At 43.5% G+C, this 21,159-nt stretch overlaps 1 protein-coding gene across 1 annotated transcript in view; it reads left to right on the top strand.

Annotated features, from left to right (window-relative positions):
• Positions 1-21,159, top strand: part of dlg3 (discs, large homolog 3) — a 172,751-nt gene that overhangs the window by 7,767 nt on the left and 143,825 nt on the right. Inside the window, exons 3-4 of the mRNA XM_079524357.1 lie at positions 8,838-8,926; positions 20,409-20,519. Coding sequence (XP_079380483.1) covers positions 8,838-8,926; positions 20,409-20,519 — 200 coding nt within the window. The remainder of the gene's footprint in view (positions 1-8,837; positions 8,927-20,408; positions 20,520-21,159) is intronic.

Raw genomic sequence — 21,159 nt, 5'->3', positions numbered from 1 at the left:
ATGTAATAGTTGGAGAACCCACGGATCTAGGAATACATCGAAATTCAGTAAGAGTATAAAACCGCCATCAACTGAAACATTAAGAAACATGACATGTGATAAGTTACGTGTTATCGGTGAGTATGGCAGTCTATGCCATTCCAATATTACCACATAACTTATCATCACATGTCATGATATTTCATCAGCATTACAGCATTTTAGGCACAGTATCGGCAGCTTTTCCGCTAAGGGTATCGGAACAGCTCTACAAACAAGTAAGACGCGCGAACGCGGGAAGCGAACGCAGCTCGTAAATTGCAAAAACAACAATTAGAATAAATTACGTAATTTTTTAAGGTTTTTTTTAAGTTACGGTTTTTTTTAAGTTAAGTTTTTTTTAAGTTTTTCCTTTTAAAGTTTTTCCTTTTTAAGTTATTTTTTTTTTAAGTTATTTTTTTTTTAAGTTATTTTTTTTTAAGTTAAGTTTTTTTTAAGTTAAGTTCTTTTTAAGTTTTTATTTTTTTTTAAGTTAAGTTTTTTTTTAAGTTAAGTTTTTTTTAAGTTTTTCCTTTTAAAGTTTTTCCTTTTTAAGTTTTTTTTTTAAGTTAAGTTTTCTTTTAAGTTAATTTTTTTTTAAGTTAAGTTTTGTGTGCGTGCGTGCGTGCGTGCGTGCGTGCGTGCGTGCGTGCGTGCGTGTGTGCGCATGTGTGTGTGTGTGTTTTTGTGTGTGATACAGCTGCGCCCTCTGGTGGTGGGCGGGTGGTGACACAATCATTGTGGGACTTGCCATGCTTGAGGTTACATGTCCATATCAACATCAGCTAGGCCTATGTCGAGATAACCAAGAATATACAGTACATATAGTAATAGTATATATACTCTTGCATTTGGGCTTGTTGTTCTCTGCCAATAAGCTTACAGTGTACTTACTGTAGCTATTTCCAGCTCTTGCTGATCTCCTTTAAAATTGCTAACTGCTCATCATGCTGATTCATGCTTTAGAGAATCTCACGTGGATACTAGGTTTTCCATTGTGGCCAATGGAGGTTGTGTTGCCATTATTATGTCTTAGGTTTAAGAGTACTGTACTACACTGTTTAACAAGGTACATTCACAGTGGCAGTCTTAAGATGTTTCTCACTCGAGGCTATAAATGCATTGTCTATAAAATAACAATGGGCTTAATGTAATAATGACAGCGGTACTCTGTAATAACTTAACCAGGACCACAAATCCAACTACAAATTAGGCCACTTCTATCTCTTCTAGTAGTTAAAGAGTTCTCATTGTGTCAACTTATTTAGATGAGCAATACAAATAACATTATAGTTGCAGTCGTTTGTTCCAAAGCTCATGTTTAGTTACCAGTATGATGATGACATCATGTGTGCCTAGGGCTGGACACACTGTAAGATCCTGAGTGCCAATTTAACCCTGAGGACCCCATTCTACAAAATGTATTCTAAATCCTATAGCAGTTTTCTGAAAAACCTGTTTCTATACTGCAATATACAGTATATCGTCGCTGTTGGGTGGAAACCTTGTATGTCCAAAAAAACAACAACAATGTTGCAGTAAAATAGTAAAAGTAGCTGATCTTTAAAGGAGAATTCCATGCTAGAAGGCTTTCTTTACCTTTATTTGTAGGTGTTACGTCCCCACCAAAGAGGTCCAGGTGTTATTTTGTGCAAAAGCGCATTATTGGCTATTTCCCCTAATATAAGCCCTCAATGAATTGAATTGAATTGAATGGGGCTATGGGGTGCTAATTGGCTTATTTCCATCGCTCAAAAATCTACTACTTATTTTGATGGAAATAAGCGAATTAGCACAAAAACCCAACCCCCATTGAGGGGCTTATATTACGGGAAATAGCCAATAATGCACTTTTGCACAAAATAACACCTTTGGTGGGGACGTAACAACTACAAATAAAGGTAAGAAAGCCTTCTAGCATGGAATTCTCCTTTAAACTCACAACGCATCAGGGTGCGATGCATTGTGAGCTTGTAGATCTTCTATTTTCACTAATGCCACACTGTTGTATATGATGATGAAGTATGCCATTCAGTTACGAAGTACAGTGGTTTGAGACACAAGTAGCCCATGGTCATTTCTCATCTTTTTTACAGATTATGATGAAAGTGCAGAATGTAAAAGCTTTCAAATGACGTGTCATTCATTGAAATGGGACCATAATTATTTAAAGAAGATTATGCTTATTTAAATGATAGTGGAGATACAAGGTGGTTTCTACGTGAATGTGTGTGCACTGCATGCGCTTGTGTGTAAGTGAGGTTTGCTCTTTTGTCAGCTGGCCAGCAAATGAATGCCCCCCCCCACACACACACACACACACACACACACACACACACACGCACACAGCTTTATACTCCTCCACAGTCGGACACAGCGGTACACTGTGATGAGTCACACGTGCCCCATTCGTACACCTTTTGTTCTCATGGTGCCTTTTTGGAAATGATCACACAAACACACATGCTCTCACACACATGACACACAGCACAGCGCTTCCAGTCAGCGGGGGGGGGGGGGGGGGGGGATCCACGCCTTTTGAAGACTCCTGCTGCTGCCCTTTGGTCTTGTGGATGCGGAGTCGCTTGCCCTGAAGTAGCATGTTATTGTTGTGAAACAGTCTGGGGTCTTTTTATAATCAAGTTCACAAAGATGGATTCTTCGCAGTTATTGTTGTCTTGAACCCAATGTTCCACTCTTATAGAGCGTCGCAGTCCCGCCCCCTTTCATGACAACGCCAGGCCCAGGAAATGAATCCCAATGCATTTTTCCCATAGACATTTCAAAAAGTATTTATTTAAAGACCTTTTTAAGCGTCGTACGAAGCCAACTCGAGTCGTGACAAATCATGACAACAAACACAATATTTTGGACCAAACAAATAATTACAAAGAAGAAAAACAACTTCTACTTTCTAATTCTTTGTTTGGCCCAAAACATTGTGTTTATTGTCATGATTTGTCACGACAAGAGTTGGCTTTGTCCGCGGCGTAAACGTCTTTAAATAAATACTTTCTGAAAAGTCTATGAGGAAAATGAACGGGGATTTATTTTCTGGGTCTCTTGAGGGGGCGGGACTGCGACGCTCTATTACCATATACTGCCTAGAATGAGAACTGCAACCTCTTTATGTCAAAAGTGCAGCAAAGAGGGGCCGGCGTGTGACATCAGCAACATATTGTCCCCTGCATTCTCATCAAACCAGTGTTGACTTCGTTGACTAACACTATGACGAACTACCTCAGTGTTGACTTCGTTGACTAACACTATGACGAACTACCTTTTTTCACTGACAAAAACGACATTAAAAACGAAATAAAAACTAAGCCATGATGATTAAAACTATGACTAAATATACTGTCGATTTTGTCAACAAATAAAAACTAGACTAAAATGTTAGGAAGGGACGCGGTGCGAGCTTGTAGATCGGCTATTTTCAGCAAGTGTCATTAGGACGGCATCAAGGCCCGCCAAAATACATTTTAGTCGACTAAATCAACTGTAGATAGTCGACTAAAATCTTATGATATTTAGTCGACTAAAACTAGACTAACACTAAAGCATTCCAGGTGACTAAAATGTGACTGAAACTAAATGAAAAGTATTGAAGACACTATGACTAAAACTAAAATAGAAATGTGCTGCCAAAAACAACACTGCATCAAACGACTACTCAAAACAATAGGTGACCACGGGACATGGGCACATAATGACCAGAGATCCAGGCATGAGGCGATCAGAGATGAGAGGGGGAGGCAGGGACAGTGACTTTAGTTTTTAGTCATATTTTAGTCATCTTTTAGTTTTACTCAAATAAATATCAAAAGATTTTAGTCGACAAAGACTACAGTTGATTTAACTATTTTCAGAGCACAACCCAGCCACAACATGCCTTTTAGTTCTACTGGATCTCTTCTCCTCCCTTACTACTAGTTTTTGAGTGGTGCAACCACTCCCTTACGGACTTATGTGTGTGGGTGGGTGGCTGGCTGGCTGGCTGGGTGGGTGCCTGCCTGCCTGCCTGCCTGGCTGGCTATGAGCATGAAAACAGCATGGTTGTTTTTCACCACCTGTGCGCAACCTAACACACACACACACAAACACACACGCACATATTAACTGTATATATGATGATTTCGGGTGTGCCAGTACAGTACAGTATAGTAGAGGGTACAGTAGAGGGACCGGCACACGGTAACTCTGTCATTTCTCAACCGTTTCGGACACGGGGCGGCACGCCGGAACCGGCCCCCTGGGCGCGTTCCTGGGGGTCTGCACCACTCACTTCACACGGAGTGTGATTTTATTTGTCATTTGTTGAAATTGTCAATATATTTATTAGTCTTAGTTTTAGTCTTCGTGGCTTTGTTTTTATTTCATTTTCGTCAGTGAAAAGGTTTGGCTGGTGCCAGATTATTGTTTGCTTTGTTGTGGCTGTGGGTGTCACTCACTTTGAAGTGGTAGTTCGACAGGTATTGAGGGCAATGTCTCTTTGACTATCTTAAATAGCAATCACATTGATATTAAATCGCTAGTGTGTTGTAGTGTGTCGTATCAGTTTATTTTGGGAGGTCTGAAGCTTAGCTTTTGGTGACATTGAGATGTTGGAGAACCAAGAGGTGCAAGCATAATCAAAATGGCTTTGAGTGAGGGCTCCAACTAGAGTCTTCTTGAGGGGACAATGACAATTGGGTTCCATTGACATCAACCACTTGTTCTCGTCCCTCAAGGTGTAGGATTCCATCCAGCTTACAGATGTGTTATCAAATCGCCTTCGGCTACGCCTTCTGCTACGATTGACGGTGTCAAACGCCTTTCGGAAGCCCAGCATGACCTACTGAAGTATCTGTCTACTTTGTGTTTGATGTGTGTCAGTCAAATAAAATACAGTAGGCACTATAGGCAGGTGCACAGTGGAGTCTGGTGGAGTGGGATATGTTCTGAATTCAAACAGCGGTTTTCGTTCTGTGAGGTAACTGCTGATCCGTTTGCAAATTAATGTCTCTATAAGCATTGAGATGGAACAACGGATGAAAGGATGGAAACAGGGTGGTAGCTAGGAAACGGCCCGGTTCTAATTTGTTTCCTTTTTTGGGAGGGATCACTCTCGCTACTCACTGGAATGTTGGACACGTGTCCTGCATTGGCTATCAAGTGATGACACTGCTAGAACCCTTATGTACTAGAACCCTTATGTACTGCTGCATTCACTCTGCTAGAACCCTTATGTACTGCTGCATTCACTGCTAGAACCCTTATGTACGGCTGCATTCACTGCTAGAACCCTTATGTACGGCTGCATTCACTGCTAGAACCCTTATGTACGGCTGCATTCACTGCTAGAACCCTTATGTACTGCTGCATTCACTGCTAGAACCCTTATGTACTGCTGCATTCACACTGCTAGAACCCTTATGTACTGCTGCATTCACTGCTAGAACCCTTATGTACTGCTGCATTCACTCTGCTAGAACCCTTATGTACTGCTGCATTCACTGCTAGAACCCTTATGTACTGCTGCATTCACTGCTAGAACCCTTATGTACGGCTGCATTCACACTGCTAGAACCCTTATGTACTGCTGCATTCACTCTGCTAGAACCCTTATGTACTGCTGCATTCACTGCTAGAACCCTTATGTACGGCTGCATTCACTGCTAGAACCCTTATGTACTGCTGCATTCACTGCTAGAACCCTTATGTACTGCTGCATTCACTGCTAGAACCCTTATGTACGGCTGCATTCACTGCTAGAACCCTTATGTACTGCTGCATTCACTGCTAGAACCCTTATGTACGGCTGCATTCACTGCTAGAACCCTTATGTACGGCTGCATTCACTGCTAGAACCCTTATGTACTGCTGCATTCACTGCTAGAACCCTTATGTACTGCTGCATTCACTGCTAGAACCCTTATGTACTGCTGCATTCACTGCTAGAACCCTTATGTACTGCTGCATTCACTGCTAGAACCCTTATGTACTGCTGCATTCACTTGTCAATTCAATTCAATGTTTATTTCAGACCCAGGGAGGTGTGCAAACATGTGCACCAATGGTTCCACAGTCTGAGAAAGAAAAGAACCAGACCAAACTACATGTTGGGGTCCGTTTCTTTTTGACAGTGAGGATGTCATTTACTGACTCGGATGCCCTACACGCGAACCTGTACATACTGTAAGAGGTTACATAGCACACATAGCAGAGCAGAACCAAGCCAAATCTGGCTTGCACCGGAGCTTCGTGGAGCTCTCAGCAGAAGCCTCTTGCAGTCATTATAGGCCACTGTGAGTCGTCTGATGCTGCCTTGCCTGTAGCGGCTTGTTTCCAGCGGTGTACAGATGGATCTAAAGAAAGTTATCTTCACAGGTGCTGCAGCACGTATGCTGAATTTGTGACACAGAATTTGTTTTTCGCTTGGGCCATACAGCTTCTGCCGCCGTCTATAGATGGTCATCCTTGTCATCCGAAAGGCCATTTTGGAGCTAATATGGCCCAAATGTTATCCTTGTGTGGCCGAAGAAGGTCCCATGACCGAAAGCTTGCATTAGCCTCAGATGAGTGCCTGTGGCTGCTGTTTGTTTGTTTCATTGTCTCCACCAGCCGAAGGCATGGGGAGCACTCCGTCCGTGTGTGCGTCCGTCCGTGTGTCCATCCGTCCGTCCGTGTACAGCTAATCTCCGGCACCGTTGGCCTGTCCGATTCCAAACTGTGCACACACACACTCCCTAGATGCCAACGACAAACCTCTGCCCCAATTTTCTCGGCCTGTTATAGCGCCACCATGAGGCCAATTTTTGCAAAACACAATTCTTTATATTACTCGTACACATTTTATCCATACATCACGCAAATCGGTATACACGACCTCTATTGTAGTTTGTAATATTTATTTGTTTCGTCCAAAATATTGTGTTTATTGTCATGATTTGTCACGATCCGAGTTGGCGTTGTCCGAGGCTTACAGATCTATACCCATTCTGGACGGGAACCCGTTTTGGTGTTTTAACTAAGCATTATGTTATACTTTAGCTATTGAAAAATAGCAGATCTACAGGCTCATAGCGCGCCACCGAGTGGCGCGCTACGAGCTTGTAAGGTCTGCTATTTTTGAAAAATCGTGAAAATGTGGCACAAATCTTTTAATATATATTCTTTCAGAATACTTTTTTATTTATTTCGACGTCAGGTTAAATAAATACTTTTTGAAACGTCTATGGGGAAAAATTAATGGGAAATTATTTTCCGGGCCGCTCGTCGTCATGAAAGGGGGCGGGACTGTTACACTCTATAGTCATGTGATCAAGTCTGTTTGATTTCTCATATTCCATCCTGATTGGCTACGATGGGCTTCCAAAGTTTTCAGGAGTGGCCCGTTTTGTACAAAATGCCGCAAATCATGAACACAGCGTCCGCTTGCGGTGAAACAGTGCACGCTTATTCCCACTAGGCTGAGGAAGAAATGCCACTTGACATTTTTCCAAAAAACGCTCAAATCCTGGTGGAGTCAGGTGGAGCCACCTGTGCCCCGAGGCAGTGTTTTTGGTTGCATATTTTGATTTTAGTCGACTGAATCTACAGTTGATTTAGTCGACTAAAAGGTATTTTGGCGGGCCCCTTGATGCCGACTGTTTTTACACTGAAAATAGCCGATCTTGTAGATCGGCAAGTGTAAAATGACTTATACTGGATCTCTTGTCCACTATAGTCCCTTCCTACCATTTTAGTCTAGTATTTATTTGTTGACGAAATTGTCAATATATTTAGTCTTAGTTTTAGTCATCATAGCTGAGTTTTTATTTAGTTTCCATTTAGTTTTCATCAGTGGAAAAAGGTAGTCAACGGTCGAACATTTTTCGTCTTGGTTTTAGTCGACGAAATCAACACTGTCCCGAGGGGCACTTTTTCTAGTTTCATACTCTTCTATTCCGCTCTAGCACCTCATCTACGCTTTTAGTTAATGGATGAGCTCTACAGTATATTGCATGATAAAGAAACAATCTTTATCTTGCAATTATTTATAAAAAGAGGCTGCCGTTCATTGTGGACAGTGAAGTCCTCTCATCAGCCACTGGCCTCCTGAGTCACAGTGTGGAGCAGCAACATAATGGCTTTTAAGAACAGTGTAGACGGCGCTCCTATATGCAGATATGTCCCACCCCCACACGTGAACCTCAGGGCAACGCTGAAGAGGAAACGGCAGTCTATATGTGTCATGTACTGTAACTACAGATGAGTGGACTGGAGTCTTCTGTTTAACATCCATATTATACTGTCTGTAATGCATTGGTTCTCAAAGTGTGTGTGTGTGTGTGTGTGTGTGTGTGTGTGTGTGTGTGTGTGTGTGTGTGTGTGTGTGTGTGTGTGTGTGTGTGTGTGTGTGTGTGTGTGTGTGTGTGTGTGTGTGTGTGTGTGTGTGTGTGTGTGTGTGTGTGTGTGTGTGTGTGTGTTGTACTAGCGGGTGCCCAATATACTTTGGCTTTTCAAAAGTAGCAGATACACAAGCTCACAGCGAGTCACTTTTGTCAGTGCCACGCTATGAGCTGGTAGGACTGCTATTTTTGAAAAGTTGTGCAAATCTTTGAATATATACATATTTTTAAAGCGAACATTTTTAACTCAAATCTTTGCTTCTGGAGGTCCCTGGCACCACATATTGTTCAGATGGGGGGTTGGCGGCCAAATACATAATTTTTGAAATCCTTGACATGAACAAGTTTGAGCACCACTACCATAAAGCATGGAAAATACATGTGAAATAATTATGTACAATATACAAAGAATAATTAAAAGATGTATTTCCCCGCTCCCCTTTGCAGATATCCAGGAGTGTTACGAGGTGACGTTACAATCGAACACGGTACTTGGTGTTGTGAAGGAAGAGGACGTCGCACAGAATGCGTGGGAGGTATAGTATGATCACTTTGCTTCATATCGACAGAAGAGAAAATATGTTATATGTGAATACAGTGAGAATAAAACTACGTTTGTCACAAGAATGCTGGGAGGCATTCTCCCCGTGTCCCCTAGGGTAGGTACTCTCACAAAATGGAGGGGAAAGGAATAACGCGTTCCTTCCACGGCTATGCGCTATACGTCCTACAGGGGGAACCCCCCCCCCCCCCTGTCAGGTGTCAGCCTGCTCACTCCTCATGCATTGAAGGAAGCGTCTCCCTTCCCCTCCTTGGTAGAACCAAGCCCCCAGGGAGGCTCTCCAGCGTTTGAAGCACTCTGCCCTAGTGGTTGGAGCGTGAACTGCAGGCGGACCACGTGGATTCATGGCGAGGAAACCCTGTGCAAGCTGGGTTTTAACATTGAGCACTCGTTTGCACTAACACATTTGACCACCATGGTGGTCAAATGCGTTAGTGCAAACGGGGGGGGGGGGGGGGGGTTAGGGCTGTCGCTCCGGTTCAGTCTATATCCTTTTATTACTCTATGGATAGAACACAGCTGAGAACATTGACATGACCATATTTGGAGCGACACCCATCTGCACTGTTATTGGTTAGCGAAATACAAGGTTCACTCCCACTCCTATATGCCAACATTTCCTTTGCTTTTGAAAGCTAAACGCCTGCTAGCCTCCCCGAGGCCATGACTAGGGCTGATGACTAGTCTGATGAGGTCAACTAGACCTTTGATTAGTACAATTCTTTCAACTCATTATAACTATAGGTAACCACTTTAAATCATTATTTTATACTTTGTCTTTGGCTATTCAGAAATAGCAGATATACAAGCTCATAGCTTTGATCTACTGATTTGGAAAAAGATTACTTTCTTTGATTCTCACAGTCCCTAGAGAAGCAAAGATTATTTTGCGATGGGAGTCGATCCGCAGCCAAATACGTGGTTACATTTCTACTAATTTGGGTCCTTGTGTTGTGTTGGATTATTAACTTTGTCTTTGACTTACTTATTATGTAAAGGACATCAAAACAATTTCCTTAAGTTCTAGCATTCCTCTGGCCTCTGGCTAATAGCAGGTACACTAGAGTATTAAAGGCGTAGTGAAACGGAAATGGTGGGCATTTCCGTTTCATTTCATTTCATTCCAGTGGAAGTTGCTCAGTGGCGTTTTGAAGCACCCAGAAGAACCGTCTACTTCCGCATTCTTTCGATTTGGACACCAAAATGTGGTGTCCAAAATGCGGAAGTGCAAACGGATCTGCTCTCAGTGTCCTGTGCTCTCATTGGTTGTGTAGCACGGATCTGCTCTCAGTGTCCTGTGCTCTCATTGGCTGTAACCTTTCACACAGAGCGAGCAAAGCTTCGGCGAACAAAACCCCATCTTGCCCAGATCAGGGGATCTACTGTGTAAAAATAGGTCGGCGACAGCATAACCGGGGCAAAACTCTTGCAGTGTGAACCGGTCATATAGCCAAAATGTTAATGAAATTGATCTCTGGCTGAGCCCATTAAGTGAACGTGAATGTTCTCTCTGGCTTGGTTTTTAGCACCAGGATTAGAAAAGCAATATCTTCAATATCTTAACTCCAGATGAATTGAGATGTGTGCTTTAAGTGAAAGGATGTTTTTAATATAATGGGACATAATAAATCAATCTTGGGCATTCGATAAAAAGGCCTGCCTCACTCGGGCAATCACATAATGGCTATTTGTTTTACAGTATATCAATTATTTACCGGTTAAGTCAGAAAGGTGTTATTTATGTGCATCTCAATTATACATGTGTAACGTCTGGGATTTAAACCCTGGTCTCCCGTGTGCAAAACCAACATCTTATCCACCACTAGCCTAAAGGGGAATCCCCCCTTGGCTGGGGGAGATATTATAGGCATCAGGCGGAGGCTAGAATGAGCCACTCTGGGCGGGAACCCCTTTTTGGTGTTTATAGCATTATGTTACACCGGTACTTTAGCTATTGAAAAATAGCAGATCTACAAGCTCGTAGCACGGCACCGAGTGCCGCACTACAAGCTTGTAGGTCTGCTATTTTTGAAAAGTCTTGAAAATGTGGTGCAAATCTTTGAATATATATTCTTTCAGAGCAAACGTTTTAAGTCAAATCTGTGCTTCTGGGAGGGTCCCTGGAACAACATATTTTCAGATGGGGGTCGGCGGCCAATTACAGTACATATATTTTTGAGGGTACTTGACATGGAAATGTTTGAGAACCACTGACATAGAAACATGGGTTTTTCAGAAAACTGTCAGAATTTAGAAAGCATTTGTAGAATTGTTCTCAGGTCTAAATGGGTTAATGCATACGATTGTGCTCCCATGTAAAGCTGGATGAAGATTGTGTGGATCTCATCAAGACGAAAGATGAACAATCTATTTTGTGATTGTGGGGTGCCAGGAAACAGGAAGTGCTTACAGCAAATTATGCCAGTTTGTCAGTTGTCACCTCTCAGGCATTGGCTTAATGGCCTGACGCCGAGTTGACTCTGTTCAAATCGTGTCACACACAGGCTCATCACAGGGGAGAGGCCAAACCTGACCTGACAAACATGACCTGATGAAGATCAAATAGATCGAAACGTTGTCAGAATTTTCAATAAAGCACGTCTTTCTTGTACCTGTGGTGTGCAACAGGGCTCCATCCAATACCTACTGAAGTTTCTTTAGCCCAGCACCCAGCCTGTCGATGTGCGTATTCTACGTCCGCTCTAGTTTATGACATCAGGAAAACTCATGCGGTTTTATTTTTAATAAAAAATGTCAACTTTGTCTAGTTTTGACTAATTTGTGTAGAACGAAGATCCGGTAGGTATGCCTACGCCGACCGAATCACTGCTGTAAAAAACGATCTGATTGGACCAAAACTGTACACCACTTCCTTATTGGAAACGACAGGGATGTAAACAAATGGATTTGATCTTGTCCGCTTGTCACTAAAAACATACACAATGGACGTGTTTGAGGGAGACACTTTAGAAGACACTTTAGAAGAAGTGTCTGTGTCTGGGACTGCTCATATGCGAGGCTGCAGCTGGGTGCATCTCAAACAGCGTGGAGACTTCTGTTTACAAACGAAACCTCGCAAGACGTCACCGCGAGAGTTGGGAACGCCGTAGTACTGCTCCAGCCTATATCCGACTAAAATAGTAACTTTATAAATCTATCTTAAAAGACGAAAATAAAACCGCATGAGTTTTCCTGATGTCATAAACTGTCAGAATCAGCTTTTGTTGCGTTGGTTTATGTGCTAAAAGAGTGACTTTGAGAGCTGTTTCCCTGTTACAATGGAAGTCAATGAGCGACTGCTATTGCTAATAAACAACACAACGAAGCGAAATAACTGATGGAATGGACTCGTTTGCCCATAATAAGGTAAGAAAACAACCCAAACCTCTCAAAAAGTGGTCTTACCCTTTTAACACTTATTGTAACCAAAGACAATCACTTACCCCCATACCTTTTTATAAGTAAAAACTTTGAGTACTTGTTCCACCGCTGCCATACAGTACACTGAGAGCGTGGTTCGATCTTTTCCCCCTTGTGGCCCTCAGTTCCCCTCCCAGTGTTTCTGTGATCCACCCCTGGCTATAGCTACTAATTCAGGGCAGTGTGGCTCGTGATCCTGCCCACGTCCCACAGCTGCTTGTGACGGCCCATGGCGGGGCACAGCCCTGGCTTATCCCATTTTGGGCGGGAACCCCTTTTGGTGTTTTAAAGCATTATGTTATACTTTAGCTATTGAAAAATAGCAGATCTACAAGCTCATAGCTTGTAGGTCTGCTATTTTTGAAAAATCGTGAAAATGCGCCTCAGATCTTTGAATATTATATTATTACAGAGTGAACATTTTAGCTCAAATCTTTCCTGGGGGGGTGGCATATTACATATCATTTTTGGGGTTCTTGACATGAAATATTGAGCGCCACTGATACAGAAACATAAGGTTTTTCAGAAAACTGTCAGGACTTTGAAGACATTTTTTTTTTTCAATTTCGACGTCAGGCCAAAATGGGTTATAGGAGGCGGCAGTATAGTCGCAATGGAAAGCAAGAGGCAGATGGAGGTAGGGATAGAGCTATAGAAACACAGAGAGAGAGAGGGAGAGTGCTACTTAATGGATGCCCAGTGAGGTCCTCATCAGTATTCTAGTCATGCTGTCACCTGAGTCGAAGATGGGAGGGAGGGAAATTAAATGAGTCTGCAAATTCCCCGATTTGGTGCAGAGTAGCAGGTGAGAGAGTAAAGCATGGCTACTTTTTAGAAGAAGGGATGAGAAGGAGACCGTACGGAACAAAGTTAGTTGGTTAATCCAATAATGGCTGGCTCGGTTTGCGTCATCGTCCGGATGTCATGTTTGGCTGTGTCCTGTGACTGGGTCACACAGACCCCCCGGGGACCCCCCCACACAGACCCCCCGGGGACCCCCACACAGACCCCCCCACACACAGACCCCCCCCCACACACAGACCCCCCGGGGACCCCCACACAGACCCTCGGGGACCCCCCACACAGACCCCCCGGGGACCCCCACACACACCCTCGGGGACCCCCACACACAGACCCCCCGGGGACCCCCCCACACAGACCTCCCGGGGACCCCCCCCCACACAGACCCCCCGGGGACCCCCCCCCACACAGACCCCCCGGGGACCCCCCACACAGACCTCCCCCCACACAGACCCCCGGTGACCCCCACACGGTAACTGTCATTTCTCAAAGATTTTTGCACAGTACATACAGTACAGAGCACAGTGCAGTACAGTAACTATAACAATAAATGTATAGTTGCACCGCTCAGTTCACATGGGTGTGATTTTTTTTGTAAGGCTTCCTTGAGACAATGTAGCAGCAATGGTAATAAATTAATAATAATAATAATAATAATAGTGAAGAGACAAACGTAAGAGAGAGAGAAAAACGAGAGCAAGAAATGTAGTCATTTATACACATAGAAAATGAAAATGGATAGCAATGTACAGTACATACGGTATTTACACCATCAGCATTCATCAGTAGTTGCCACAGCACCTTAACAACACCACAGTAAGTACCTTCTATATTTAGGACCTCAGAGGAAACAAGTCCCCAGGACCTTTTTTGTGTTATACTTTTACCTGTAAGTTCTAACGTGCTGTTTACATTTCAGACTAATAAAGTATTCAATCAATCAATCAATCAATCAATCAATCAATCAATCAGTATATGTGAATGCTACAGTAGCTGCCATGCACCAATAGACAGAGTAGGTAGTTGAGGGGGGGATTCAGGTCTTGTGCCAGGTAGTGCCAGTTGACTGTCAGCACTTGCATTTGGGACCGGAGCCGTCACAGCAAAACTCACTTGGACCCCCCCTCCTCCTCCTCCAAGCTGCTGTCAAATCCCTTATAAGCCCTAAACCACAGTTGCGGTGAAGAGGCCGCCTTTGACACTTGACATGGATCTGATTATGATCATGTGTGTGAGGGAATCCACAGTGACCCATGAAGCCTGTTTTTCACCTCCAGCTCTGCTGCCTGCTACAGTGGGTGTGGCCAATCAGGGTGCCTGGTGGTGTGCACAACACGCACACACACATGCACACACGCACGTGCGTGCGCACACACATAGGCTTACGTACTGCAGTGCACAGTACTGTATGTGTTGACATAAACACACACACACCTCCTGTTCCTCAAGCTGATGATGGAGGCAAGCTCTTTATAGTTCCATATTGCAAGGTATTGCAACCAAAGGAGAGGGTATAAAACTCTCGTCAGGAAAACAAAACGGAACGCTGAGGCCTTTTTCTTTTGTCAGCCAGAAGCTTTTTGTTTGTTCCCTGTTAATCCTATAACTTTGAGTGGGTGATGATGGCCAGCTGCTCTAAAGGCTGCCCTCTGCTGTCCGTGAAAGGCCTCTGTGTGGTATTAAACGGTGGAAAACAACCCCATGGCTCTCAGGTAGGCAGTCTCTCATGCGCTTCTGTGAACCACTTGAGCTGAAGCTGGCTATTTCTCACACTGTAAGGGGGGGGTTTCTTATTTTTTCGGGAAGCAGTGTAGTAAGTAAGTAAGTAAGTAAGTAAAGTTTATTTATAGAGCACCTTTCACAGACAATTACAGTCACAAAGTGCTTTAACAACAATAAAATTAAAACGAGTCAATAGTCAATAAAACAAGTCAAGAACTAAATCACTAATAAAGTAAGACAAAATAGAGTTAAAATAAAACAATGAACATAACATTTAACAAGGCAGTGGCTATGGAAAAAGGCCTGTTTAAAAAATTGAGTTTTCAACAGTCCTTTAAAAATGTCCACAGTTCTTAGGTGGAGGGGGAGCTCATTCCATAGCCTATAGGGGCAAAACCTGCAAAGGTTCACCTTTAGTTACTGGTTTTGTCTGAGGAACGACCAGCAAAGCCTGGGATGTGGATCTCAGTGACCTTCTGGGCACATACGGTTGGAGCAGGTCAGAGAGATAAGGAGGTGCCTGGCCATGGGGTACAGTAGGTCATATGTGGCCATTTGCCAAGTGGAATATGTTCTCTGTATCGTTCCCCGGATCCTCTTGCCTCACTGTTGAAGTGTACCCCTTTTGGTGTTTTTATGCATTATGTTTACACTTTAGCTATTGAAAAATAGCAGATCTACAAGCTCATAGCGCGCCACCGAGTGCAGCGCTACAAGCTTGTAGGTCTGCTATTTTTGAAAGATCGTGAAAATGTGCCTCAAATCTTTGAATATATTCCTATAGAGCCTCAGCGAAGGTTTTTTAACTCAAATCTTTGCTTCTGGGAGGTCCCTGGAACAACATATTTTCAGATGGGGCCAATTACATATATTTTGGGGGTCCTTGACCACTGACATATAGAAACATAGGTTTTTCAGAAAACTGTCGTGATTTAGAAGACATTTGTAGAATCGTCCTCAGGTCTAAAATCTAAATGGGTTACGGTAAGTCAGAACTCCCGTTAGTCCGACTTGTGCTGCGGGTTACAAATCGCCCGTGCTGCGGGTTACAAATCGCCCGTGCTGCGGGTTACAAATCGCCCGTGCTGCGGGTTACAAATCGCCCGTGCTGTGGGTTACAAATCGCCCATGCTGCGGGTTACAAATCGCCCGTGCTGCGGGTTAAAAATCATGCCTCGCTACCACTTGAGCAATATACTGAACCCCAACTGTGGTGGTGTAAAGTAAATGTAGTGCATTTGCTGTACTTAAGTAACATTGTGAGGTACTTTTACTTTACTGGTGTATTTCCAATTTCCAATACTTTCACTTCTACTCCACTACATCTCCAGTGTAAATATTGTACTTTTACTCCACTAAAACTAAAATACATTGCATGGATGTACCTGGGACGTATCCTCAGTGATGTATCCTAAGGTCATCAGGGTTTCGGGTCTCACGAACATCATACCCCTCACTCAGGTGACCCAGCCGGGGGTGATCAAGTCCCGACTGACGTCCCAGTAGCCACCCTCGATCAGTCCCATTAGGGAAGGACCAGGGCCACACAATCCCATGCTCCGGAACTACTCTGTCGGAACTGGGAGTGAGAGGAACTGGCGCGTGGACGGACTAGGCTCTACATTTATTTGACAACTTTAGTTACTAATAACTTTGATTTTGAGTATTATTACATACATTAACCACTATATACATTTTGGCTATTTGAAAATGCATTGGGAGCTTGTAGATCTATAAGATTTGTATACATTATTATTAGTATTTCTACTGTGCAGTATTGGTACTTTTACTTGTGAGTACATTTTCCACCACTGCACATTTTGTTATTTGTCACATTCAATAGACAGTGTAGGGTTGACTGTTTCCAAAACAAAGGATGTCCTGCTCTTTCCACAGCATAAGCACGGCAGCCATGCTCTTATAGTAGCCACTTTTTTTATTTTTTATTTTTTTATCCCTCGATTTTGTAACCCATTTTTTTCACCCCTGTGCCAATTATCTAATGTGATCCTTGGCTCTACACACCCTCCGCCAGCCTAGTCCCCATATATGGGGGACATGGGTAGAGCAACGGACTTGAACTCGTGCTTCCTTCCTGCCTGAGTGTCCAAGTTGCTCCTTTACACGTGACAGGGGGGAGTTTCCCTGGTTGGACGTAGCGCGTGGAAGGAACACGTTATTCCAACCAGGTCCTTTCCCCTCCATCAGGCGCCCCGGCTGGCCAGGGGGAGGCAGTTTGTTTAGAGACCAGTAGCGACTTTAAGCAACGACGGCTACGCCAGTCGGATACGGCAACCGGAAATGGATCAGTGCTCGATACATAAACCTGCTCTCCGTCGCAGCCCTTTCTACTACGGCAGAAGCTACACTTACACGTAGTGTCTACAACGCCATGTCATAACCATGTTTATTGAAATGATAGCTGTGATACATTTACACCGATTGCTCCATCACCTCTCTTATGCTGTGTAAAGTGTTGGCATGCTCTGAATGAAGAAATAACACTAATACCATATGTCATATTAACCATGTTTATTAAAACGGTTTTAGAATAACACAGATTGCTCCAGCACCTTCCTCTTTCCACTGCTGATCATGTCCAGCGCATGTAATAATTAAGCAATATCGGCGGGGTGTTTAAAAAAAAAAGTGTTTATGTTTGACACATGCTGCATAGACGCGTCACCATGGGAACCAATGTCGCCGTCGCCGACGGCTGTTTGCTTAACGATTTTGACAGCTACGGCGACGGCGTCATAGCCGCCGTACTTCCGCATAGCGTCACCGTCCTGAAACAGTCGTTGCTTAAAGTCCCTACTGTTGGAACCAGGGGGGGACAGGCCTCCTTTCCGAAAGCCCACCATTCCGAAACCCCACCATTCCGAAAACTCACCATTCTGAAACATCGCCATTCCGAAATGTATTTTTCTTAAAAAAGGGTTTTTGCTCTCCACAGTTAGGGCTGGCACGAACATTACATTTGTGTTATTAGACTTCATAGTTTCAATCAAAGTTTAATCCAACTTAAAAAAATACATTTATTTTTGCCGTTTAGGCTTTGTTAACAAGAATGCAAAGGGCAAATATGACATAACAACTTAAATATCCTGCAAAAGCCTATTAGTGACCAATTAATAAAAAATAAACAATATGACCAAAACAGGCCATATCTTTGTCACGCACGCTTATCATGCTTCTTGCCCTCACACCTACGTTGCATGCCGATCCCACTCAACACGATTCTTTTGACTTCTTTTCTGTCTGATGTCACGGCGGCACGGTTTGTTTTGGGTCTGAAGCCATTCTGTCACAGCATATTAATGTAAAGGTGCTGTAGTGATATTGTGTTGTTAAAATGAGTGTTAATTAGCTCTAGGGCCCTAGCCTCGATGACCTTGCAGACTCAAAGGCTAAAATGCAATTTAGATGTTAGATAGACAGATGGGCAGGTCAATGTTGGCCTGGCATCCTATAGTATAGTGTGTATACAGTAGTTTCAATGTACAGATTATTGATTCTTTAGATATTAGATTCTTTAGATGATTCTTGATTTACCTATGGTCCTAGATGACTATTTCTCTGCATTTGGGTGCATTACCTCGTGTTTTCCTTGCTTACTGTAAGTCTCTCTGGGCTAAGAGTGTCAGCTAAATAGTAATAATTGCTAGAATGTTTGTTCAGTAGCAGACACCTACCAATCTCTCAAAAACATACATTTTAGGATAGAGGGATAAACGAGTGAAATTTGAAGTGATGGAACAAAATTAGAATCAAATTGAAGCTCAGAGGGTACAGTTGGTAGTGCTGTCGCCTCACAGCTAGAAGGTCCTGGGTTTGATTCCCGCTCGGGACGCTGTGGGTGCTGGCGCCGTGTTTCCTCCTCCGCGTCATCAGTGCCCATACCCGAGGCGGGGTTGGCGAAAGTCCTTTCTGTGTGGAGTTTGCATGTTCTCCCCGTGTCCCCTAGGGGTAGGTACCCTCACAAAAAACATGCAGTAATCCTGGTCTCTAAACTGCCTCCCCCTGGCCAGCCAGGGCGCCTGATGGAGGGGAAAGGAACTGGTTGGAATAACGTGTTCCTTCCACGTGCTACGTCCAACCAGGGAAACTTCCCCCTGTCAGGTGTAAAGGAGCAACTTGGACACTCGGGCATGAAGGAAGCATGAGTTCAAGTCCGTTGCTCTCCCCATGTCCCCCATATATGGGGACTAGGTTGGCGGAGGGTGTGTAGAGCCCAGGATCACATTAGATAATTGACACAGGGGTGAAAAATGGGTTACAAAATCATGGGATAAAAAAAGGTCTCCGCACACGGAGCACGTTTTTCTGATTTTTAGCGGCGTTTCTCCATCGGTTTTCAGATTTTTTTGCGGCGTTTCTCCATCGGTTTTCCGAAAATGCGCCCATGTGTGCAACCACCTTAAATGTTTTTTTTGGGGGTTTTTTGGCTAAAGAGCTGGAAAGATGTGGAGACCTTGTTACTGAACACTTAGTCTCGCGTAGCCAGACAACTATTCCACAAACTCCGAATGCTATATAGACTCTGGAACTACACCTCCCAAAATCCGGGAACGGAAGCTTCCATTTCCATTCACGAAAATATATTTTAAGTGTAAATGTAAATCTTTATATTTTATTCAGTGGCGTGCACAGACATTTAGGGGGGCAGGTGCTCAAGTGAAAAAAGGGCACCTTGTGCAAAATAGTGTGAGATTTCTAGATTTTGTGGCATAAATAATATATTGGAAGCATTTTTTTGAATCAAGAATTGATCAATGTCACCATGGTCCACATACTGTACACTGTACAAAAAGAAAAAAACGGTACATTGCTGTCCAGAGGGCAAGGGCAGGTGGTGCTCTAGCACCCCCTAGTGTCTATCTGTGCACGCCACTGATTTAATTTGTTTCTTTCCATTTCTGCTAAGCAGCAAGCTGTATATGCTTAGATGATTTCCATTGTATATTAGGATGATTTGTAAAGACGGAAGTGGGGAGGAGGCCTCGCTTAATTAGCGCTTTATCGCTTACTCATGATCAGAGCTTCCATGCTCCAGACTGTATGACGAAAGCATTTGAAAAGTGCGAGAGACAACAGTCTGGCCATGCAAGACTATACTGAACAATATACTAGCAATATTTACTATCAGAATATAGAGCTTAACCCAATCTGGGCGGGAACCCCTTCTGGTGTTGCATATGTGATGCTTTAGCTATTTTTGAAAAATCGTGAAAATGTGGCACAAATTTGGAATATATATATTCTTTCAGAGCGAACGTTTTTAACTCAAATCTTTGCTTTTGGAAGGTCCCCGGAACAACATATTTTCAGATGGGGGTCGGCAGCCAATTACATACATATTTGGGGGTCCTTGACATGAAAATGTTTGAGAACCACTGACATAGAAACACTGTCAGGATTTAGAAGACACTTTTTTAAATTTCGACGTCAGGCCTGAATGGGTTAAACCTTTTGACCAAAAGTGTTTGTGCTGATGGCTCTTTTCTTAACAGGAGGAGCAGGAGGAGGGTGTGTTGCGGGTTCGAGTGACGAGCCGGAAGAGCCCTCACAAGGTGGAGCAGGTGTCCTGCCTCGTCAGCCGCTCCCATGTCGACGTGCCGCAGGTGAGTGAAGAACACAGACGACGCCGTCATGGCAGTGTTGATTTTGATTTTGAACACCTGAGCGCAACCAAACAGAAAATGACTTGTCCTTTTAGTTCTACTGTATCTCTTCTCCAGTCCCTTCCTGACATTTTAGCCTTTTGTTGACAAAATTGTCAATATATTTAGTATTAGTTTTAGTCATCATAGCTTCGTTGTTATCTCATTTTCATTTCGTTTTTGTCAGTCACAAAATGTAGTTAGACGGACATTTTTATTGTAGTTTTCGTCGACGAAATCAACACTATATCATGCGTTCTCCTTGAAATAAAGTATTTCTTATAAATACATATACACATATCTTACAATCTTATAATCAATCATAGGATTTGCCCTGCTGATTTGGGCGAGCCCATGGCTTTTCCTGTAATGCGACACTGCGGCCAACTACCAGTTGCTTGTAAAAGAGCAGCATGCATGGACTCTAGGGGTAGCAGCTGGCCAGGCTTTACACACATCTTCTGCCCGGCGCAATGCCACTTAGCGCCCAGCGCAAGGTGCTTTCGCTATCGTACCCCCGACGTACACAACGTCTTGTGCCCGTGTTGTCGAGATACCAAATGATCTTGTGGGTGAACGCACGGGCAGAACGGAATGCACT

This window comes from Electrona antarctica (genome assembly GCF_951216825.1).
Source record: "Electrona antarctica genome assembly, chromosome: 1".
Lineage (NCBI taxonomy): Eukaryota > Metazoa > Chordata > Actinopteri > Myctophiformes > Myctophidae > Electrona > Electrona antarctica.
This window is presented reverse-complemented; position numbering and strand designations above follow the sequence as displayed.